The following is an 18,445-nucleotide window of genomic DNA, read 5'->3' as shown; positions in this document are numbered from 1 at the left end:
CGTAAATGCATCATGCCGTCGTAATGTAGCTTACGTGAATGTGAAAAATTTGATGGTTTGTGTACCATTGCGCGAAATAAAAGCAGGCGCAAAGGTTACCATATCCTATCAAAACCATTTTTTTGGGCAGAACAACGAGTTTTGTCTATGTCCCTACAAAAGTTTACATGGAAACCCTTTTCCGGAATTAGCTGTAAAGCGCAGAAAAGTTACTAAAAAGAAAAGGAAATGATTTGGAACCAAATCCGATAAATCATTTTTCTCGGCAAGGTTTTACTTCTCGCCTAAGAATGTTTCCCCGAGGAAAGAGTAGGCGAAAATCTGAATTTAATAACTTATGAGTCATTGTTTGCTTCGTCTGACGACAGTAGAGGTTTGGAACAGCCGACCTTAACTCCAGTTGAGAAAACCTTTTAAAACCAAACTGAATCGGATGATGAATTAACAGATGATATAGACTCGCCCTCGTTTCTGATCCAAAATCAAGTGGAAGCTTTCCGTTGTTCATCGCCTGTTAACCTCCAAATTTTTGAAGAGGGAATTTTTTGTGATAGAATTGACGAAAATCTACCCGCCACATTTCCTTAGATTTTAACTTATAGGAAGGAGCCAACGTTACGCACTATGAGTTCATTCAAAAGTTTTCTAGCGTTTCAAACAAACATAAGCTCTCGGATGTTGTAAAAAGTGATCTTCTTAAGTTTTTTGCAAGCGTTTTTCCCTTCCCCAATAAGATCTTTGCTGATATTCCCGCCACAAACCTTCCGTTGGTAACACGTACATCTTTTGGTTCGTCAAAGTTGCTTATGATCGATCTCATTCCGCAACTTAATTGTATTGTCAAGAAAAAGTTTTTTTATATCCAGCAGTCCTGGTCGAATCTGTGTAACTGGGAAACCCCTAGAGACGCATTTTGCAAGTCTGATCTGCAGCTGGTTTTCAATATAGATGGAGCTCCGATTTTCAAGTCAAGTAAACTTTTTGTGTGGCTTATTTGGGTTCAGATTTTTATTTTGCCTCCTGTTTAAAGATTTTCTTACTCAAATATCTGTCTTTTGGCGCTTTGGTATGGCGGGTCGAAGCCCGATTTTCATGACATGCTACAAAGAGTACGGCTTGAGTTAGAAAGTTTTTCGAATGGTATTTTATTTGGGTCCATTGGTGTTTTTTTAAGATATCGGAGTATTGTTTGTGACGCACCAGCAGGAGCGTAGGTTTTATGCATGAAGCAACATATGGGATATGATAATTGTGCTCACTGTTTCATAAAAAGTTTTCATAAAAATAATATATTGCTTTTCAAAGTGTCCCAGCCATTCATTATTCGAGAAAAAAAACATATTTCAAGCTTGTGGCGAGCATGCTGAAATAAGATGAATTGTTGTCAACGGTGTAAAGTCGATCACTACACTGAGTAAGTTTTTTAATTTACCATGGGATTGTGTTATAGATCCTATGCATCAAGTTTGTTTAGGTACTGCAAAAGTTTTATCTAAGTTCCTGATATCTCTAGCAAAGGGAGGTACTCTAAAAGGGCTGGAAAATCTGGTCTCTAATTGTAAAATTCCTTTTGATATTTTGCACCGCACGAAAAAATTGAAAGATCTTACATTTTGGAAGGCATTCGACTTTAAGCTCTTCTTCTTCCAGATTGACCCCTTAGTGTATGATAATTTAATCGTCTCAAACATTTATTTTGAGAGCTTTTGCAAGTTAAGTTGTGCAATTACGCTGTTGTCTGATGGAAGCTTTGATGTTGAATATCTTCAGCCTGCCGATGCTTTGATTAATTCTTTCTTTGAAATTTTCCTTGACTTGTATGGACTCGAATCCCAATCCTTCAATTTTCACACAATGTGTCACTTAGTTGAGCAAATCCACCGAAATGGTCCCCTTTGGCTTTTCTTCGCTTTTTGTTTTGAATCAGCAAACCATCAATTACTATCTGCCCTCTCCAGAAAAATGAAGAACCCAGAAAATCTCCTATTTTCCAACAAAAAGGGTAAGAATGCATACGTGAAAGCATACAGTTTCTACCACTGAGTTAAATTCTTCGAAACTTAATTTAATTCTGCTGCTAACCCAAATCATTGCAGATAACCTTTCTGAGCGTTATCCAATATCTAAGGGTTGTGCCAGAACTGTATAGGCTTCTATCTGCCAAGTCAATTCTCTCCAGGGCACACCTGTTTTCACTTCCAGAAACTTTTTCTCTCTAAATACTTTTGTTTTCTATTTGCTTATACAGGTATTGCTCTATGCGTTTTTGTATAGTGAGAAAATGAGCCTCCAGCGGTCAAACAAACCCAATACCTCAAAGAAAAATAGCAACAAGGTCCCCGTGCGTGCAAAGACTCCGAGAAACAAAAAGTGATTTTGCTTTTCCACCCGATCATCGATTTCTTGTCTATTTCGAATGTGATGGAAAGTTCGATATCGTAAAGCCAAATCATACCAGTTGGCCAAAACATATGAGCAGCTCAGTGAAGTTGTCGATGAGATACGAGGACATGCCTTTCAAATCGGATAAGAATCCAAAAATTTTTGTGAACGGTCTTGTCGTAACGAATGGTCATGAAGAGATTCTGACTCGCGTTGGAAACAAAATGAATGTTTTGCTAGCGGAAGGTGTGGAACCTAGGGACATGAACGTTACTCAGGCGTTTCAACAGGCATACGATGTTATTGAAATTGAAAAGCAGACATCAAGTCAGGTCAGAAGTGATGAAGTTATTGAGGAACCTTTTGAAAGTTGTGATAACGATGATTCGACTGATGACGCTGACGAGCCAGACATGCCTGACCTAGAAGTTCAAAAGGCCAAATGTGTTAAGAACATTGGCACTGTGCAGAGTGTAACTGCAGAACCAGTGGTAAATATGATAAGATGTTTTGATAGACGAAGGAAAAGTTAAAACTAGACTTCTAATTCTTTTCTATTTAATATTTCATTAAAATATTGGGCTGCTAACCTTAATTATCAATTCTGCTAAGAGTTTATTCTCAAAATTGGAGCTTGATGCCCTTAATTAGATCCAACAGCAAGAAGTAGACAAAATTTTGATTATAGTTCAGAACAAAATTTAGGGTTAGAGTAAAGGGGGGCAAAAATGGTTGGTAGCAACCAGATTGAATAATTGTTTTTAGGGCGATTTAGTGAAACGATTCGATCGATTTGTTAGCAGACTAGAGTCCCGAATGAACAGAAGTGGCCGTCTCTTAGATGATCTGACCAAATTTTCGAGGCGAGCTCTGGACGAGATGCATCGGATCTCCGAAACTCCCGTTGCGCTTTCACGGAACATGGTTGATAAAGATAATGGGACGGAAGAGGAGCCCGACCAGCCAGAATTGAAGGGTAACGGTCTGAATCTTTACAACCAAGGTGGTGTTTTTTTCGTCGAAAAGGCTTTCAACATTGTTAGGGTTTTGTGGAATGACGATGAGCGACGAACACTCTGTATTGACCTCAATAAAGTTTTAGATCCCAAGAACGGTCGTGTTGCTTCGCACCAGGAGAGGACTAAGCTCTACCAAAGAGCCATCTAGTTTATTTTCGGAGACCAGTATACTAATAATTTATATCGCATTACACTGAAATTGGTTAATCAGCGACTACGTGACAAAAGATCATCAGGTGTTCTCGGTTCTGATAGCGAGAAGTAGTTCTGGTTGGAGGGAACTATACTTTGATGTGGAAAATTTTTTCAAGCTGCATTATTTTTTGTAATATTCTCGCACTTTGTGTATATATAGGATGCTTTTGGTTGATGAAAGTGTAAATTTTTTGAAAAAATACAATGTTAGGTTTGATTGACTCCTATGAAAATTGCTTTTGATTATGAAATGTTACAGATGTTGTCCTAAAGTTTTGCGGATGTTGAAATTTTCCTTCCTTTCCAAAGTTAGATTCCGCCTTCCTGATAAGTCCCTCCGAGTCTTTATTGTTCCTATTTGGCTCAAATGACTTACTTTTTATTTGAAAATTTCTTGTTGCTAAGCTAAGCATACTTTCAGTTCATTGAAATGAGCTACCACTTTGAAGAATTGAGAAGTGTTCTAAGTGGCAAAGAAAATTTTGAAAGTTCCTTGCGTCGAAGTAATACTCTGGAAATTGAAGCAAGTAACCGAATTCTCGAACTCTGGAAGATACTGAAAGATTTCGTAAGTATTGCACAAGTTTTGATATACTGGCTTTTCTACAAATTTAATTGGTTGGTAGCAACCAACATTTTTCAAGTCTTGACTTTTGAATAGAAGGATAGAGGTGTGAGAGCTCAAAGGGCTGCAGTTAATCAGAAACTGGTCTATAAAGAGTTAATTTTTTGAGTTTTGATGGCTTTCGTCATGACTATGCTGCAGTTGGAAGGTTTCTTGCACGCTCAATTCATTCAAAAGAGGAACGTTTGGAGATTGTTGGTTCGTCCAGAGAAAAAACTTGAAACACTGTGCAAGAAAATTAGCATCCGCCGACGACGAAAAATGTTTCAAAGGTTTTTTTGCAGCTTTTTTGGGAGCTATGTTTTCTTTTTTAACTGTTTTTTTTTTGTTTCAGAAGCTTTCAAGCTAATCTGCGGAGACAGTCTCTACGCTCTTCGACGAGCAAAAGAAGCGGCAATTCTCTAGGGCGTCATGAAAAGGCTGATATTAATAAACAAACTCTTTGCTGAATTGTTTTTCAGTAAAATTTCTGGTTTTCCATGCACTCTAAACTGTTTTTACTTTTGCCTTTTGGGTTGTGGTCTACTAACATAGGTCTTGTTTCCAGATGAAATGTCTATTCCTGATTTCAAAAAGTATAAGATATACCTTCCAGTAGCTCAGCAACTAGTCAAACTTCCTATTACCTGGAGTGAGCTAGCTTTCATTGATGCTAAATTAACAAAGAATTGGGTGAACTGTGGTAAATTGAGGCTCACAACGTTTGTTTGACTCTCGAATACATGCCAGACTACTTTAAAGATGTTGAGGCTTTCCTGGATTCAGAGTATGGCAAAGGTCTGAAGTTGATCAGGTACAGCTGTGTTGACTACTTAAAAGATGTAAGTTTCTCTCAATTAGGCGTGTTTGCGAAATGCGATATAAACTCTAAATTGGAGATTGCAGGCTTGATAGAGTATCTTGTTGATATAACAGAGGATGAAATAATTCCAGGTTTTAATGATTTTTCAGTAATTGAAAGTTCAAGTGTGGGCGTTAAATGGTTAATGCTTGGTCCATTTCATTCGTAAATGCATCATGCCGTCGTAATGTAGCTTACGTGAATGTGAAAAATTTGATGGTTTGTGTACCATTGCGCGAAATAAAAGCAGGCGCAAAGGTTACCATATCCTATCAAAACCATTATTTTGGGCAGAACAACGAGTTTTGTCTATGTCCCTACAAAAGTTTACATGGAAACCCTTTTCCGGAATTAGCTGTAAAGCGCAGAAAAGTTACTAAAAAGAAAAGGAAATGATTTGGAACCAAATCCGATAAATGATTTTTCTCGGCAAGGTTTTACTTCTCGCCTAAGAATGTTTTTCCCGAGGAAAGAGTAGGCGAAAATCTGAATTTAATAACTTATGAGTCATTGTTTGCTTCGTCTGACGACAGTAGAGGTTTGGAACAGCCGACTTTAACTCCAGTTGAGAAAACCTTTTAAAACCAAACTGAATCGGATGATGAATTAACAGATGATATAGACTCGCCCTCGTTTCTGATCCAAAATCAAGTGGAAGCTTTCCGTTGTTCATCGCCTGTTAACCTCCAAAGTTTTGAAGAGGGAATTTTTTGTGATAGAATTGACGAAAATCTACCCGCCACATTTCCTTAGATTTTAACTTATACGAAGGAGCCAACGTTACGCACTATGAGTTCATTCAAAAGTTTTCTAGCGTTTCAAACAAACATAAGCTCTCGGATGTTGTAAAAAGTGATCTTCTTAAGTTTTTTGCAAGCGCTTTTTCCCTTCCCCAATAAGATCTTTGCTGATATTCCCGCCACAAACCTTCCGTTGGTAACAAGTACATCTTTTGGTTCGTCAAAGTTGCTTATGATCGATCTCATTCCGCAACTTAATTGTATTGTCAAGAAAAAAATTTTTTATATCCAGCAGTCCTGGTCGAATCTGTGTAACTGGGAAACCCCTAGAGACGCATTTTGCAAGTCTGATCTGCAGCTGGTTTTCAATATAGATGGAGCTCCGATTTTCAAGTCAAGTAAACTTTTTGTGTGGCTTATTTGGGTTCAGATTTTTATTTTGCCTCCTGTTTAAAGATTTTCTTACTCAAATATCTGTCTTTTGGCGCTTTGGTATGGCGGGTCGAAGCCCGATTTTCATGACATGCTACAAAGAGTACGGCTTGAGTTAGAAAGTTTTTCGAATGGTATTTTATTTGGGTCCATTGGTGTTTTTTTAAGATATCGGAGTATTGTTTGTGACGCACCAGCAGGAGCGTACGTTTTATGCATGAAGCAACATATGGGATATGATAATTGTGCTCACTGTTTCATAAAAAGTTTTCATAAAAATAATATATTGCTTTTCAAAGTGTCCCAGCCATTCATTCTTCGAGAAAAAAACATATTTCAAGCTTGTGGCGAGCATGCTGAAAAAAGATGAATTGTTGTCAACGGTGTAAAGTCGATCACTACACTGAGTAAGTTTTTTAATTTACCATGGGATTGTGTTATAGATCCTATGCATCAAGTTTGTTTAGGTACTGCAAAAGTTTTATCTAAGTTCCTGATATCTCTAGCAAAGGGAGGTACTCTAAAAGGGCTGGAAAATCTGGTCTCTAATTGTAAAATTCCTTTTGATATTTTGCACCGCACGAAAAAATTGAAAGATCTTACATTTTGGAAGGCATTCGACTTTAAGCTCTTCTTCTTCCAGATTGACCCCTTAGTGTATGATAATTTAATCGTCTCAAACATTTATTTTGAGAGCTTTTGCAAGTTAAGTTGTGCAATTACGCTGTTGTCTGATGGAAGCTTTGTGTTGAATATCTTCAGCCTGCCGATGCTTTGATTAATTCTTTCTTTGAAATTTTCCTTGACTTGTATGGACTCGAATCCCAATCCTTCAATTTTCACATAATGTGTCACTTAGTTGAGCAGGTCCACCGAAATGGTCCCCTTTGGCTTTTCTTCGCTTTTTGTTTTGAATCAGCAAACCATCAATTACTATCTGCCCTCTCCAGAAAAATGAAGAACCCAGAAAAAATGGTCGATCGGTTTTTAAAGCACCAAAATTCTTTAGATGAGTTAGGTATAATATCTAGTGTAAAAGTTTCATGCATTGAAAATTTCACGAAACTAGCTGAAGAAATAAAAATTTACTGTGAATGCTACAAAAACTTTTGCTCGGTACGTGAATGATGTTGTAAAAAATTTTGTTCGCTCTCTTATACAAGACTAAACGACAATGTTAGTGAAAGTGTTGTTCAATTGGAAGACAGAAATTTTGTTCAGATTCAGTGTTTTGCGAAAATTGAAGACGATATATATGCGGTTGTAAAGTATAATACAAATATTTCAAAACTCAAAGTTCTCCCGGAAAGTGTAACCTCTTTTTGTGAGTTTTGCTACGAAGTAAAAAACTTGGGACCCCTAGAGTTGTGCTCTGTTGCTAACTTACGCTATAAAAAGGTTGCTCTTTCCGTTTGTGAGGGTTTAAAAAGCAGCGTCATGAAGGAAGGATTCGAACATAATTAGCCTAAAATCAATATGCCTTTTTTGATCTATCGATTGTAGAATCAATAGCCTTCAAGTTTTAAGTTATCTTTTTGTCGGATTTTTTGGCATTCTTTAATTTGTTTTCTCGCTAATCTTATATATCAAAGAACTCAAGATACTGCATAGACTGTTTAGGGGCTCCTACCATGCGAACTCAAAAATGGCGTGTTAAATAATAAGTGATCTTATCAAACAAAATTTTTCCATCAAATTTTGGAACAGCTTCTAATCAATTGAAAGGTTCTTTGAAATATTGAATATTATTGGCAAGTGACTGTCTAAGCTATCTTTTTCTGTTTATCTGCTTAATGATTCTTGTTGTCTTTTGTTAAAATTTTGTTTAGTTCAGTTCTGGTCATCGGAGATTCAAATACCAGACATTTGAAAGAAGACATATATTACGACTCGTTGCTATCGAAATTCCAAATCGACGTTCTGGCAATGAGCGGCATGAGTTACAACGAGCTTGGCCCTTGCGTTAGCCTAGCTGCAAGGCAATAAAATACAGTTGTGGTGGCTGTTGGAAACAATGATTTAGCTGATTTCTTGAACATTCCTGCGAAACCCCTCAAAGAAGTTGCGCTCAATCTTGCTAGTTTTGCGCACTGTACCGCGCGGAACGGCACGCAAGTTTTCGTGATAGGATTGTGGAAACTTAGAGATATGTGCCGTGTTGCCGTAGAGACCGTTAATACTATGTTGCATGATATTCTGGGAAAAAATTACGTTGCTTCAAAACTAAAACTCAGGCTTTTTAAACCCGTGCCACCTCACTAATGATGGAAAACTAGACTTTCTTGCTTTGTTGAATCGGCTTATTTGTACTAGAGTCTTTAAATAAGTGCTTTTGGTTCAATGAGTTCCTCGTTGAGTTAATTTATTTTTAGCTCCCTGTATTTCTTTTTTCCGATGCAAGACTAATTGTAGAATTAGTCTTCTTCCGTAAGGTTTATTGTTTTCGTTAACGTTAGTTGTAGAATTCGCCCTTTTCTTTTTTATAAACTTGATTTTTGTGACTCTAATTTATTGGTGATAATTTTCTAATCTGCAAGGTGATATTGTTTGATTTAACTGTGTCCTGCCTTTGCATTTTTATTGAAGAATTTGTTTTGATTGCTTGATTGAAAATGATTTTTGAAATCTCATTTCTTTGTAACTTGTATAAATTCCAGATTTGTGTGTTGTTAAATATAGCTGTTTGTCCGAATCAGTATGCATGACGCGCTGTGATGAAAAAACTTGATCTTTAGCCTCGATTTAGTTTGATCTAGTTGTTGATCAGATATGCTGTAATAAATTCTCTGGCATGTTTGCGAGCTTTTAATTTCATATTTCATTCGCTCAATTTGCTAAATCATAATTTTTTTCTACTGTCTAAGACCCTCTGTGATGAGTTTATTAGAGCAGCTTTTAGCTTTATTTGTTTTGGCCTTGTTCCGAATACAACCTCATTTAGTTGCTGGTTGCTTTTTCACAATCTCTTTGTCTCTTGTCTTTCTGTCTCGATTTTGCTGTTAATTTTGTGGTCTTTGTTGAGTATTTTGATTTCCTGCTTTTCAAATAGGTGATTTTTAACTGCTCATTTGGAAGCATCTTCTTGGTCCTTGAGTCCATTGGTTCTGTTTTGTTTTGTTATGTTATTTCTTTGACAAGTTTGTTGTGGTCGTATATTTAGTTCGTTTTACTTTTCATTGTGTCGCTTTTGATTCGTTCTTTCAATTCAAAGTTGTGCTTTTCTTTACTCGTTTCACGTTTTTGTTCTTGTCCTGTTTTCATTTTGGATTCACAGATAATTTCTGCTCGCGTCTTTTCACTTTCATTACAGTCTTTGCGCCTATTAAATATGGTTATTTTTCTCGTTATATCGTTACGTTTTTTGGCGTTCGTTGTTATTGTTGTGATTTTCAATCATTTGCGCTTTTTTGTTTGTATCTTATTTCATTCTCCAAAACCTGTTCTTTTAACTACTTTTTGTTAAGTTTTTTCGACTGTTTATGACGCGCTGTGATGAGTTTGTTGGAGCTGCTGGTTGCTTCCTAAGATTACCTTGGGCCTGCACTGCATATAGAAGCATTTAATTGTTTTTGCTTTTTTATAATCTAGTTGTTTCTGGTCTGTTTTTTTCTTGTTGATATTCGATGTTGCTATTTAGATGTGTTCCTTGTTGATTTTGTTTGTCTCCTGCTTTAGCAATTGGGCAGCGGTGATTTCAACTGCTCATTTGAAAGCGTTTTTATTGTCTTTGCGTCCGTTGCTTAGTTTTTGCTGGATTTTACCCGGGTTTTAATTCACAGATAATTTCTGAGCGCGTCCCTTGCCTTTCATTACATTCGTTTTCTGTGGCTATTCAAATTGGTGCTCATTTTGTTGTTCACTCATTTTGTGCTTGGGTTTGTTTTTTTTCTTGCTTCGATCTTTGGTTCAAATAATTGTTTTTTTATGTCTTGGTTCCTTGTCCGCTGTTTTTTTCGGAGCGGCTCCTGTCTGCTCATGCTCAAAATACAACTCCGTTTTTGCTTTTGCTCTTGCTTTGGTGTTTGCTTTGATGTTTTTTCTCATTAACTGATAACTTCTGATCGCATCATTTCATTGTTGATATTTTACTATTGTCTTTATAATGCCTTATATGTTCTTTTTACACGTCTTCTCACCGGTGATGCCACGTCTTTTTGTTGTTCTCATTTTTCTACGTTTGTGCGCTGTGAATAAAACTGAAAAGTTTCTGAGCGCTTTGGTTCATTGTACCATTTCTTTGTCATTTTCTATTATGGTCCATTGATTCTATCGTTCATTCTTGCTTTTTGTCACTGACACATTTTTTCTTCTATTTTCCATTTATGTGCAGTGATGGGAACACCGTTTTCTGAGCGCTAACTCGAGTTTCGTTTTGTCGTTCCTTGCTATTTTCTAATGTTTCGTTTGTTATCTCTTTTTGTGAGCCATTGATGTTCTGTATTCACACAAGTTTTCTGAGCAATGACAAAAATGAAATGAAATCGGCATTTTGATTTCTGATTATAGACTTTCTGATGGTTTGCTATCAGTCATTTCTCTCCCTCTTTCTTGTTTTGTCTTTTTCTGTTTCTTATTTTGTCACAGGTCTTATTTCTATTTTATTCCAATGATGCGCTATGAAGAGAACAAAATCTCCTGAGCGATTACATTGATGAAGTGAAATCAACTTTTTGAGTTGTGGTTTCTAGTCCTTCAGATGGTTTGTTTCCAGTGGCCTCTGTTCCGCAATCTCTCCCTCTGTCACTTCTCTCTCACTCCTTCTCTCCCTCTTTCTCACTCCTTGCTTTGTTCTGTTTCTCTTTTCTTTCGCTTCTCTCTCTCTCTCTCTCTCTTGCTCTTTTGTTTTTCGTTCGCTCGCTTCCATACTCTCTGTCTGTCTGTCTGTTGCCTTCTAGACATTTGCTCCTTTCCTTTTTTCTCTCTCGCTATCTTGCCTTATGGCAAGGGTTTTTCTTTCTAGGGCTTCCTTATGGGCAGATTCAGTTTTCGCTTGCTTGCTTTCCCGCTCGTTCGTTTCGGTTTCGCTCGCTTTGCGCTTGGTCGTTTTTCGTTCGCTCGCTTTCCCGCTCGTTTGTTTGTTTTGTTCGCCTTGCGCTCGCTCGTTTTTCGTTTGCTCGCTGTCCCGTTCGTTCGTTTCTGTTTCGCTCGCCTTGCGCTAGCCCGTTTTTCGTTAGTTTTCTTTCCCGCCCGTTCGTTTCTGTTTCGTTCGCCCTGCGCTCGCTCGTTTTTCGTTCACTCGCTTTCCCGCTCGTTCGCTTCTGTTTCGCTCGGTCTGTGCTCGGTCGTTTTTCCTTCGCTCGCTTTCCCGCTCGTTCGTTTCTGTTTCGCTTTGTCGTTTTTCGTTCGCTTGAACCCCACCCCTCTCTGTGCCTCCTTTCTGGTGCATTTAGATGTTCATTTATATGTTTGTCTGTTTCTTCAGCGCGATAACCCCCCGCCCTTCTTTGTGACCCCTTCGCGCATTAGTCTTAGCTGTTTCGGGTCTTTTTTTCTTGGTTGCTATGTGTCAGGTGCGCTCCTTCTGGAGCATAGTAATGCACCGACCCTAGACATCAAAGAAACCAAAAAAGCCCACGCTCAAGCTAAGGCTACATTTCCGCCTTTGTTTGTGACCCCTTTTGCGCAGCGCCATAACCCCCTCCCTTGTTTGTGACCCCTTCGCGCATTAGTCTCAGCTCTTTAGGGTCTTTTTTTCTTTGGTGGCTAGTTAGGTCAGGTGCGCTCCCTCTGGAGCTCAGTAATGCACCGACTCTAGTCATCAAAGAAGCCAAAAAGGCCCGCGCTCAAGCTAAGACTAAATTTCCGAACGCCCATTTTGCAAGGGTCTTGCAAGAATTCGTCGCTTATCTTGCAAAACCCTTGCAAAAATCAGACGCTTATCTTGCAAGACTTCGACGCTTATATTGCAAGAATCCTGCAAGAATTCGACGCCTATCTTGCAAGAATCCTGCAAGAATTTGACGCTTATCTTGCCAGATTCTTGCATATCCGACGGCTATCTTGCATCTTGCAAGATGGTGCGTAATCTTACAAGATTCTTGCAAGATCTTGCAAGATAGCCGTCGGTAATAGACTAGGGTTGAGTGCAAAAAACAAAAGTTGTTCGTTGATCTAAAATTTTTAGTTGAACGAACTTTTTTTAAAGCAACATTTCTGTTTTAATCTACGGTTTTAATCTTGATACTATTGAAAAATGCTTTGTATATTCTTATGACATGAAAAGAAATCCCTATTTTTTAATTAAATAACTTGGTACATGAGAGTAACCTGTGAAGGCTGTGAATTGGGTATAGTTAGAGTCAGCAGCATCTGTGATCAAATGGCCCAATATCATAGTGCAAGGTCGATCCAGTTTCTCACCATTGTACTCTAATAGATCTATCTCGAAGGTGGTTTCATTGACAGTAGCACTGTGTATGTACTGAGTGAATTCAGCATCTCCCGTGGTCTCATTGCGCGCATCCAAGATGTATGTAACAAGCAGTATTTGAGTGGCTGGACTGGACAGACTGAAAGTGAACTTGGAAGAGTCTGAGTTCTTGTTCACATAATACGCAACTCCTGTCAGATTTACCGCCAGATCTTCCGTTATAATATCCGTTACAGCTTCAGTTACTGATTCCGTACTAGGATTCGTTCCAGTATCCACCAGCTCTAAAAACGACAAAGTGTCTCATCAAAAAGCAGTTGATCTATATCTCATCATTGAGTCGCCTGGATAAGTCAAAAAATTTTCCATTGATGCGTTAAAATGTTTGCCTTCGGGTCGGAATAAATCAGTTGAAAACGTCGGCAGGTAAATGTGTCAGTTGATTCATTTTCATGCATAGAAAATTCTTTCATTTCCCACATTTCCTATAAACTTTGTCAGTATTTTACATTTTTGTCTGAGCTTATAACAGGTCCTATAAAAAATTGTCTTCACTAAGGACCTCAAAATTTAATTAAAGATTTCCATGCATTAGACAAAATTTTCAATGGGATTCAATGTAGCCTGTTCACGGCGCTAAATTTTCTATGAAACACCAAATGATTATCACCAAATCCTACAAATTCATAGAAAAAAAGGTAAATTATATTTTTAAAATTATTCAAAACGATCCTGGAAAGTCATAGAAATTGAAGCAAATTTTTGCAAGCAGTTTTCAAAAGCACATTTTTGGAAGCAGTTTGAAACTATCTTTGAGAAGAAGAATCACAAAAAAAGTGTTCCTGAAATCTATGATCTCTATTTATTTCATGCAGTTCACAAGATATTTTGCTCATAGAATTGTCATAAATAAAACAATTTGTGCCCAACCAGAGCCCAAAATTTCGAAGAACTAATAATTGTTTAGACATAGCATAAAATAATTAGAATTACATTTTAACTTTTTCACACATTAAGCCAAGATTTCACGGAATAGTAGCAAACTAAAGTGAAAACGCACATTTTCCTATTTCAGGTCCTCAGGGTGATCATTTGATTATACCCATCAATTTTTAGCTCAAACATTTTTTTTCTTTACGGATTATCACGACGTTAAATATGTGATCAATTGCAACACTAATGCTTAAAAAAAATTTCGGTGCGAACAAAAATCGTTTTTAATGATAGCTTTTTATTAAAAATTTCCAGTTGGAAACAATTATGTCCTTTGTCTTTACCAGAAGTCGACAATTTGATGCGTGCAAAATTTTTTACATCTCTGGATATTCTAATTACCTAGAGAGAAAAGATATACGAACTGAACTCGGCAGAAACTTGGGCATTGTTGGGCCAAAAACACTAAAGTTAATGTAATTTCAACAATTTATTTTGATCAGTTTAATTGATATTTTTAGGATCACTTATCTTCACAATTACAGCATGCAAAAAATATCTGTTTGATAAAAAAAAAGAAATCAACGCACTTCCAAAAACATATCCCTCTTTTCCCTCTGATAAGCATTAACAAAAAGTTAATAATTATTCAAGAATTAGTTAATAAAAACCCAAAAAGCATGAACACGGTTACTAAATCAAGCATTATCATACACATACACACAATCTGTTTAATCTAAATGGATATATAATAAACTTTGGATATATAATAAATGGATATATAATAAACATCAAAAATAAACTTTGATATTGAATAAAGCAAATATTTTTTCATAAAATTGATTCTCAGAAAATTGTGTTCTTAGATTGTGTCCTGAGAGTTTTCCTGTAATGTCTTATGATGTAATGACCAATCCTTACACGAGTAAGCATACACCAACGAAGTAAGCATTTGTCCAAAAACAATTTTTAGTAGTTGGCCATTCCTTGGATCTTATCAAAACTTGACTGACATATGAGCGATACCTATAGTTGGAAAAAATCAATAAAAATTTGCTACATCTGTATAAACACATAATTAATAAAAAAAAGTGAAATAAACATACTTCATTGAAGACAACGGATCCTTAAATTCAATCAGGAATTTGGTCCTCCAAAAGCATTAGATCTTTCAAGAAAATCCCATTGTATTGCAGTATTTGTAATGGATTTGATTTTTGTATGAAAGATAAAAGTGTATCATTTGTAAAAGTGTATCATTTGTAAAATTGTATCATTTGTAGAAGTGTATCATTTGTAAAATTGTATCATTTGTAAAAGTGTATCATTTGTGAAAGTGTGTCATTTGAAAAAGTGTATCATTTGAAAAAGTGTATCATTTGTGAGAGCGTATCAGTTGTAAAAGTGTGTCATTTATAAAAGTCTATCATTTGTATAAGTGGATCATTTGTAAAAATGTATCTTTTTTAAAAGTGTTTCATTGTTAAAAATGTATAAATTGTAAAAGTGTATCATTTGTAAAAGTGTAACATTTATAAACAGGGTATTATTTGTAAAAGTGTATCACTTGTGAAAGTGTAAAATTTGTAAAATTGAATAATTTTAAAAAGTCTGTCATTCTTAAATTGGTGTCATTTGTAAAAGTGTATCATTGTAAAAGTGCATTCTGTTTAGAAATGTATCATTTGTATAAGTGTTTCAATTGTAAAAGTGTATCATTTGTAAAAGTGTATCATTTGAAAAAGTGTATCATTTGTAAAAGTGTACCATTTGTGTAAAGTGTATCATTTATGAGAGCGTATCAGTTGTAAAAGTGTGTCTTTTATAAAAGTGTATAATATGCATAAATGGGTCACTTTTAAAAGTGTTTCATTGGTAAAAATGTATCAATTGTAAAAGTGTATAAAAGTGTAACATTTATAAACAGTGTATCATTTGTAAAAACGTATCATTTGTAAAAATTGCATCATTTGTAATTGTGTAAAATCTGTAAAATTTAATAATTTATAAAAGTCTGTCATTTGTAAATTGGTCTCATTTGTAAAATTACATCACGTGAAAAAGTGTATTCTTTTTAGAAGTGCATCATTTGTATGAGTGTTTCAATTGTAAAAGTTTATCATTTGTAAAAGTGTATCATTTGAAAAACTGTATCATTTGTAAAAGTGTATCATTTGTGTAAAGTGTATCATTTATGAGAGCGTATCAGTTGTAAAAGTGTGTCATTTATAAAAGTGTGTCATATGTATAAATGGATCACTTTTAAAAGTGTTTCATTCGTAAAAATGTATCAATTGTTAAATTGTATAAAAGTGAAACATTTATAAACAGTGTATCATTTGTAAAAAGTGTATTATTTGTAAAAAATATCATTTGTAAAAACTGCATCGTTTGTAATTGTGTAAAATTTGTAAAAATGAATAATTTACAAAAGTGTGTCATTTGTAAATTGGTATCATTTGTAAAATAAAATCACGTGTAAAAGTGTATTCTTTTTAGAAGTGCATCATTTGTATGAGTGTTTCAATTGTAAAATTTTATCATTTGTAAAAGTGTATCATTTGAAAAAGCATATCGTTTGTAAAAGCGTATCATTTGTAAAAGTGTGTCATTTGTAAAAACGTATCATTTGTATAACTTGCATCATTCGTAAATCTGTAAAAATTGTGAAATTGAGTAATTTATAAAATTCGACCAACGAAGTAAGCATTTGTCCAAAAACAATTTTTAGTAGTTGGCCATTTCTTGGATCTTATCAAAATTTGACTGACATATGAGCGATACCTATAGTTGGAAAAAATCAATAAAAATTTGCTACATCTGTATAAACACATAATTAATTTAAAAAAAGTGAAATAAACAGACATACTTCATTAAAGACAACGGATCCTTAAAATCAATCAGGAATTTGGTCCTCCAAAAGCATTAGATCTTTAAAGAAAATCCCATTGTATTGCAATATTTGTAACCGATTTCATTTTTGTATGAAAGATAAAAGTGTATCATTTGTAAAAGTGTATCATTAGTAAAATTGTATCATCTGAAAAAGTGTATCATTTGTGAAAGTGTGTCATTTGAAAAAGTGTATCATTTGTAAAAGTGTATCATTTGTGAAAGTGTATCATTTATGAGAGCGTTTCAGTTGTAAAAGTGTGTCATTTATAAAAGTGTATCATTTCTATAAGGGGATCATTTGTAAAAATGTATCATTTTTAAAAGTGTTGCATTGTTAACAATGTATCAATTGTAAAAGTTTATCATTTGTAAAAGTGTAACATTTATAAACAGTGTATTATTTGTAAAAGTGTATCACTTGTGAAAGTGTAAATTTTGTAAAATCGAATAATTTTCAAATGTCTGTCACTTGTAAATTGGTGTCATTTGTAAAATTGTATCATTGTAACAGTGTATTCTGTTTTGAAGTGTATCATTTGTATAAGTGTTTCAATTGTAAAAGTTTATCATTTGGAAAAGTGTATCATTTGAAAAAGCATATCGTTTGCAAAAGCGTATCATTTGTAAAAGTGTGTCATTTGTAAAAACGTATCAATTGTAAAACTTGCATCATTTGTAAATCTGTAAAAATTGTAAAATTGAATAATTTATAAAAGTCTGTCATTTGTAAATTGTTATCATTTGTAAAAGTGTATCATGTGTAAAAGTGTATTCTTTTTAGAAGTGTATCATTTGTATAAGTGTTTCAATTGTAAAGGTGTATCATTTGTAAAAGTGTATCATTGGAAAAAGTGTATCATTTGTAAAAGTCTATCATTTGTGTAAAGTATCATTTATGAGAGCGTATCAATTGTAAAAGTGTGTCATTTATAAAAGTGTATCATATGAATAAATGGATCACTTTTAAAAGTGTTTCATTCGTGTGGTGGAAGAGTCCACCGAAAGTAACCAAGCATACCAAGTATTAATATAAACACTGCTAAACTATGTACATATTTATTTATATCCTGCTGACTGCGCCATGTTGTATAAAGAATGCTTAGAAGTAAAAAGAGCAAGAAAGAATCTTGAATTTCTTCACGACTGTTTTCTATCACGAATAGGCGAACTGCAAATGTGTGTTTTCACACCTAACGGCCAGTGTGGTGGAGGAGTCCACCGAAAGTAACCAAGCATACCAAGTGTTAATATAAACACTGCTAAACTATATACATATTTACTTTTATCCTGCAATCTCCACTCGGAGAACAAACTTTCTTTAGTTTCGTATAACTACTTGATGTTAGTTAACACCTCACCAATTGGAGAGGATTTGTAAATCTTGAGTGTCAGTTTTGTTCGCCGTTAAACACAGTACCAACTGGTACTTAGTCACTGGCCGTTAGGTGTGAAAACACACATTTGCAGTTCTGCCTATTCGTGATAGAAAACAGTCGTGAAGAAATTCAAGATTCTTTCTTGCTCTTTTTACTTCTAAGCATTCTTTATACAACATGGCGCAGTCAACTATGGCTCGCTCCCCATTAGGAGTACACTTCTTTTGGGACAAAAGTCACCAGCCAGAATTAGACTGGGAAAAATGGTTATTAACCGTAAAGCTGGCCATAATGGTTAAAGAAAACATCCAGGTGGACAAATTACTCCAACCTAGACCTGAAAACGAAGAACTAGACTACCCCACAGAGCCACATTACGAACCAGCACTACCCGACAAAACAACAGCCGAAGGAAGGCCAAGAGAACAAAGAAATGTCAAAAGACGCACCGACTGGCAAAACACCTGCAAAGAAATAGAGGACAAAGGGCCCCAAGTAGACAACACACCGTGGGACGAATGGGACAATAAAACAAAAAGCCACATATATCTCTCATTAGGGGCACAAGCAACAAATATTTTCCATCAAAGATTCCCACACACAGACATCCAAAAATGCACCACTGACGCACTAGTAG

At 35.5% G+C, this 18,445-nt stretch overlaps 1 protein-coding gene across 1 annotated transcript in view; it reads right to left on the bottom strand.

Annotated features, from left to right (window-relative positions):
* The window catches only part of LOC142337904 (uncharacterized), a 433,158-nt gene that overhangs the window by 362,167 nt on the left and 52,546 nt on the right, over positions 1–18,445 (bottom strand). The window contains exon 7 of the mRNA XM_075387540.1: positions 12,502–12,888. Within this exon, the coding sequence (XP_075243655.1) occupies positions 12,502–12,888 (387 nt within the window). The remainder of the gene's footprint in view (positions 1–12,501; positions 12,889–18,445) is intronic.

Source organism: Convolutriloba macropyga, chromosome 1 (genome assembly GCF_964194025.1).
Source record: "Convolutriloba macropyga chromosome 1, txConMacr16.3, whole genome shotgun sequence".
NCBI classification, from domain to species: Eukaryota; Metazoa; Xenacoelomorpha; order Acoela; family Convolutidae; genus Convolutriloba; species Convolutriloba macropyga.
This window is presented reverse-complemented; position numbering and strand designations above follow the sequence as displayed.